At 50.5% G+C, this 5,489-nt stretch overlaps 1 protein-coding gene across 2 annotated transcripts; it reads right to left on the bottom strand.

The window, feature by feature from the left end:
- Positions 1-458: 458 nt before the first annotated feature.
- On the bottom strand, positions 459-4,901 carry LOC119177073 (uncharacterized). Of its 2 annotated transcripts, XM_037428454.2 has the most exons (3): positions 3,293-4,900; positions 2,012-2,227; positions 459-1,084 (listed from the first exon to the last, which is right to left on the bottom strand). In XM_037428454.2, exons 1-3 carry the CDS (start codon positions 4,611-4,613, stop codon positions 642-644), a joined length of 1,980 nt encoding a protein of 659 aa, XP_037284351.2. In that variant the 5' UTR covers positions 4,614-4,900; the 3' UTR covers positions 459-641. The 2 variants fall into 2 exon arrangements, with proteins under 2 accessions (XP_037284351.2, XP_075735457.1); XM_075879342.1 differs by having other exon boundaries at positions 2,012-4,901.
- Positions 4,902-5,489: the final 588 nt, after the last annotated feature.

A 5,489-nucleotide genomic window follows, 5' to 3' on the forward strand; every position in this document is an offset into this window, starting at 1 on the left:
TGCATTTTGACTCTTCTTCAGATTTCCGACTTTTATTTCAGCAGTTTGTAAAGTGGTCTATCTCTTGTCAAAAGCAGATGATTTCAAACGTGAGTTGAATTCAAGCTACCATGCTGTCATGCAGAGCAAACACCCGAACAGCTACATTTCGGGTTGGGTCTTTCAAATCTACTACAAATCTTCGTCACTTGCATTGTGAAGCTGAAGTTTATGAGTAAATTTACACCTTTCCACAATTACAGACATTTTCGAGCAGCAGTAAATTTGAACTAGTTCTCTTGCTTTCTCGAAGAGCTTTTCTCCTGGCCATGACAGGACCAAATTCTTGTGAATTTCATATGTTTAAGTGCTAATTATTGGTAAAAATAGGCACAACTTCTTCTATTCAGTTATGCAATTTACCCTTGTTACATAGCTAGCCGGGCAGCCACGGCAAGCATACGCAGACAACCGCAGACTAGGGCAACGAGTGAACGTTTATTGTTTCGCGCAAGCTTCTTTTGTAGCTTCATCTACGAAGCAGGGAGAGGGGGAAAAGGGGGGCGGGAATGGCTATCGCTTCAGCCATCGACAGAAACACGAAGGGGGGAAAGGGGGGGACGTAGAAGTAGGAGAGTTCAGTTCGCAACACTTCTCTCTTCTTAAAAATGGAACCGTTGTACTGGCTTGCGTTGTCTGGTAGAACGCCGAAGCACTGGTTCCGCGCTTGGGGTCGCCGCTTGTGTAGGACCGGCCTGTGGCATGGTTGGCACTGGATGGTCGTGGGGGCTTGCGGTAGTGAGCGCTTCTGGAGGCAGCACGGTGGAGCTTGTAGTTGAGGGCCCCGGCGATCGTTTCGGCAGCATGGACATATTAGACTCTGATAAGGATGCAGAGCCCGGCGATGGGGACTGCGATGCTTGTCGAGGGCGCACTTGGTCAACGTGGCGTCTGACTACAGAATGAGGAGTTTGGACGGTCACCATTCGGGATCCTGCAGTGGACTGCACACGCCCTGGTGTCCACTTTTCTCCGACACCGTAGTTCCGCACGTACACGTTGCTTTCTATGGGGACCACCCAGTCATCTGATGCCGGCGGCGAGTCTGCAACAGTTGAGGGAAAACACGCATCCAATCGTGAACGTAACTGGAACCCTAGCAGCAATTCTGACGGAGATTTTCCCGTCTTCTGTGGTGTTCTCCTGTAGTTGAACAGGAGCCGCACAAGGTTGTCCTCCAAATTACCCTCCCTCATCTTCCGAAGTCCATCCTTTATTGTACGCACTGCTCGTTCTGCCGCTCCATTAGACTGTGGATGAAAGGGCGCCGTTTTCAGATGCATTATGTTGTTCTTTGCCACGAACGTAGCAAAATCCTGGCTAGAAAACTGTGTCCCATTATCCGAAACAATGGTTCGCGGGACGCCGAATCGACTGAACATGGCGCGCAGACAGGTGATTGTGCTTGTTGTGGTGGCATGCTTTACTGGCACGGCTTCTATCCACTTGGTATGGGCATCTACTGCAACTAGAATCATCTTGCCTGCTATGGGTCCGGCAAAATCGACATGTAGCCGCGACCATTTTTCATTGGTTTTCGGCCAGTTTACTGGTGGTGCCGCTGCCGGCATTGGCATGTTTTGGGCACAGTTCGTGCAGCCGGCTGAAAGCGCTTCAATATCGCGGTCTAGTCGGGGCCACCAGAATTTTGACCTTGCCACTGCTTTCATTCCTGACGAGCCTTGGTGGGTCTCGTGCAACAGTTTCAAAAGACGGTCCCGCGCTTTTTCCGGTATCACTACGCGATGCCCCCAATACACTAGACCATGGGCTACGGACAGTTCTAGTTTGCGGTCGAAAAACGGCCGCATCGTTTCCTCCAGCTGTTTTGCACTTTTGGGCCAGCCATGTAATATACAATTCTTTACCGCCGTTACTGCGGGGTCTGTGGCCGATAGCTGCTGTAGCTCCCGTGTTGTGATAACGCCATCGTCAAAATTATCCAGAGCGAGGACATATTCCGGTGGCTCACCCACGTCATCAGCCTCCGTAGACCGCAGTGGCAGCCTGCTCAGCGCGTCCGCGTTGAGCAACTGTTTTCCCGGCGTGTATTGCAGCTTGTAGCGGTAGCCACCCAAGTACAGTGCCCAGCGCTGGATACGTGCTGCAGCCAGGGGTGGCGTCGGGCGGTCGGATTGCAACAAGCTCAAGAGGGGCTGGTGGTCCGTCACGAGAGTGAATTGGCGACCTAAAAGGTAATCACGAAACTTAGTGACGCCAAACACTAAAGCCAGGGCCTCTCTTTCCAGCTGAGAGTAATTTTTCTCGGCGGCCGTCAGTGTACGGGACCGGAACCCAATGGGTTTTGGCATGCCGTTACTCGTGTGAAAAAGCGCCGCGCCCACACCGTAAGGGGAAGCATCACATTCGAGCTTCAACTCTTTCAACGGGTCAAATTGAACAAGAACCTGAGCTTGCATTAGGCTGTCTTTTGCTTTCTCAAAGGCAGCTTCTTGTTGCCGCCCCCACTGCCATACTGTGCCCTTCTCCAAAAGTTTGTTGAGCGGAGAAAGTAGAGTGGACATATTTGGAAGAAATTTGGCATAAAACGTCAGCATTCCTAAAAAGGAACGCAGCTCCGCCACGTTCTGTGGGCGAGGTGCCTGAGCGATCGCTTCCAAATTTTTCTCTGTGGGATGAAGACCCTCTCTGTCTATCCGATGGCCGAGATATGTGACAGAAGGCTGTCTAAAGCTGCACTTATCAGACCTTAGCTTAACTCCGTGTTCACGGAACCGTTGCAACACACTCTTCAGGCGTTCACTCCCATCGCCACGAGCCTCCGAAACCAGTACATCATCAAGGTAAGCCTGAACCCCTGGCAAACCTGACAGTATTGCATCCATTTTTCTTTGAAAAATAGCCGGAGCAGAGGATATTCCGAAGGGAAGCCTATTATACGAAAACAAGCCTCTGTGCGTGTTAATGACGCAGAGCTTCCTTGCGGCTTCATCCAAAGGAACTTGATTATAGGCATCTCGCAAATCAAGAATGCTAAAATACTCCCCGCCGTTTAGAGATGCAAACATGTCTTCAATCACTGGGAGAGGGTACTGCTCAACTGTACAGGCTGGATTTAGGGTGGCTTTGAAGTCACCACAAATTCTAACAGTTCCGTCTTTCTTAAGTACCGGCACGATGGGAGTGGCCCAATCGGAATGTTGGACTGGTGAAAGTACACCGATGGCTACCAGCCTGTCCAGTTCTTGCGTCACCCTGTCCCTTAGAGCGTAAGGTATGGATCTTGCCTTACAGAATTTCGGCACCGCTCCCTCTTTCAGCTGCAATGTGGCTGGAGGCCCCTTGATCAGGCCAAGATCCTTGGAGAAGACGTCGTGGTAGTCGTCGACAATGTTGTGAACTGCCCCAGCGGGTTCTGGCGTTGAGTGTAGCAAGTCTTGTGCCGACGGCTGCAAAACTGGAACCCCCGCTCTGTGGAGCAAGGAAATCAGATCCCGGCCACACAGGTTAGGTCCCGAGCAGTTCAGTACAATAAGACGGCAGTAAACTGAGACGGCCCTGTATTGCACACAAAGTTGCAATTCCCCCATCACTGGGAGTGGTCCAACGTAGCATGACAACTTCACCTGAGAAGGTTTAAGCGCTGGCCACTGTTCGCGATGCTTGTCAAACACGTTTTTGGAAATTACGCAGACAGGCGAGCCAGTATCTACTTCCATTGTAAGTTGTACGCCATTCCATGAAAAACTGCGCCTTATCGGCGGCTCGAGGCGGCTTTTTCGTGCAGAAAGTAAGGTCCATATATGTGTCTCGTCCTTATCGTCGTCTTCAGTTACGGCTTCTTCGAGAGTCAAAGCTCTTCCCTCCACTGCATGCGTTGCGACGCGGCTCTTACTGGCGGTTGTGCGGCACATCTTTGCGAGATGCCCATGACGTCCGCAGCGATAACACCTTGCTCTAATCCAACGACAGCTGTTGCCGTCGTGTTTGCTGCTTCCGCATCTATCACAATGCTGTGCCGCGTGCCGAGTCGGAGATGTTTTAACAGTGTTGGCCTCGGACGCGCGTAGCTTAAGCAAGGGCGTAGCTTCTGAGGTCATGCTTTCGGCACCATTTTCAGCTGCTTCGACAGACAGTGCCAATGCTTCGGCTTCTTCTAGCGTTAAATCCTTTTTTGCCAACATCTGTTTCCTCAGTGCCACGGAGCGTACGCCGCAGACAATGCGATCCCGAAGCATGCGGTCAAGAGACGTGCCGAAATTGCAGTTGTCTGCTATTCGGCGAATAGCAACGAGAAATGCGCTAACGCTTTCGCCTGGAAGTTGTGAGCGATTGAAGAACTTGTAGCTTTCCGTTATCTCGTGCTTCTTAGGGTCATAATACTCATTCAAGCTCTGAACGACTTCCTTGTATGTCAGTTCATTTGGTGCACGCGGGGCTACTCTGCCGGCTAGCACCTCGACCGTCTTACTAGACAACGCCGAAACTAGTAGTGCTCGCTTCTTAGCCGGGTCCGTTACACTGTTCGCCTCGAAATACGCTTCTGCTCTGACGAGGTAAGGCTTCCACTTATCTTTCGTTTCGTCGTAATCCGGCAACTGCAGGGAGGCCATCGTGGTCGGTCCTCGTTCGTCTGACGCCAGGACTCGTAGTCCGTCAGGTACCGTGGGTAGCGAAAACCGACTTCGTCGCCACTGTTACATAGCTAGCCGGGCAGCCACGGCAAGCATACGCAGACAACCGCAGACTAGGGCAACGAGTGAACGTTTATTGTTTCGCGCAAGCTTCTTTTGTAGCTTCATCTACGAAGCAGGGAGAGGGGGAAAAGGGGGGCGGGAATGGCTATCGCTTCAGCCATCGACAGAAACACGAAGGGGGGAAAGGGGGGGACGTAGAAGTAGGAGAGTTCAGTTCGCAACAACCCTGAAGCTCGAAATGCTCAACATAGAATGGAAAGCTCTCAACTTCCGAGCTCGATTCATGTGATCTGCAGACACAAGCATGACTTGGCCGCAGAAACAAAAAAGATACTTGCCGAACTTTCGGATTCCTAGCTGGCCTTTTGGTTATGACATATGTGAGGTCCGTATGAAGCCACCACATCCTTGTGGGTATTGTCCCCCGGGCTCTGTGAAAAAGGTCCCACCCTGATTGCCAGATTAATTTTTGCACACCAGTAGCAACGGCTCTGCTGTGAAAAGTCATACAATTTATTGACCATAAATGTTTCTTCTTCTATAGGCAATATTGTGACACACGTAGAACTATGTGCAGCTATCAACGTCCCTATATTGCTTGGGAATAAAAGCTTGCACCACGACGCTAACATCCCTTTCACTTTGCTTGTAACTTTTTACTATTCCTCTATTGATTATTCTTGCTAAATTTGATTCAGTTATCCTTTATTAAGCGAATAGGTTAGTTCATTCGGTGGATTTTCATTAGGTTTCTTTCATACACACATTGACACATATGTATGTGAGACTCGG

The sequence above is a fragment of the Rhipicephalus microplus genome, chromosome X (assembly GCF_043290135.1).
Source record: "Rhipicephalus microplus isolate Deutch F79 chromosome X, USDA_Rmic, whole genome shotgun sequence".
NCBI classification, from domain to species: Eukaryota; Metazoa; Arthropoda; class Arachnida; order Ixodida; family Ixodidae; genus Rhipicephalus; species Rhipicephalus microplus.

Excerpts from the sequence above, each read along its gene's own strand:
- LOC119177073 (XM_075879342.1), bottom strand. The coding sequence starts at position 4,613 with ATGGCCTCCCTGCAGTTGCCGGATTACGACGAAACGAAAGATAAGTGG. Across the intron at positions 1,085-2,011 it reads TACGGAGGCTGATGACGTGG|ACTCGCCGCCGGCATCAGAT; the intron begins GTGAGCCACCGG and ends CAACTGTTGCAG.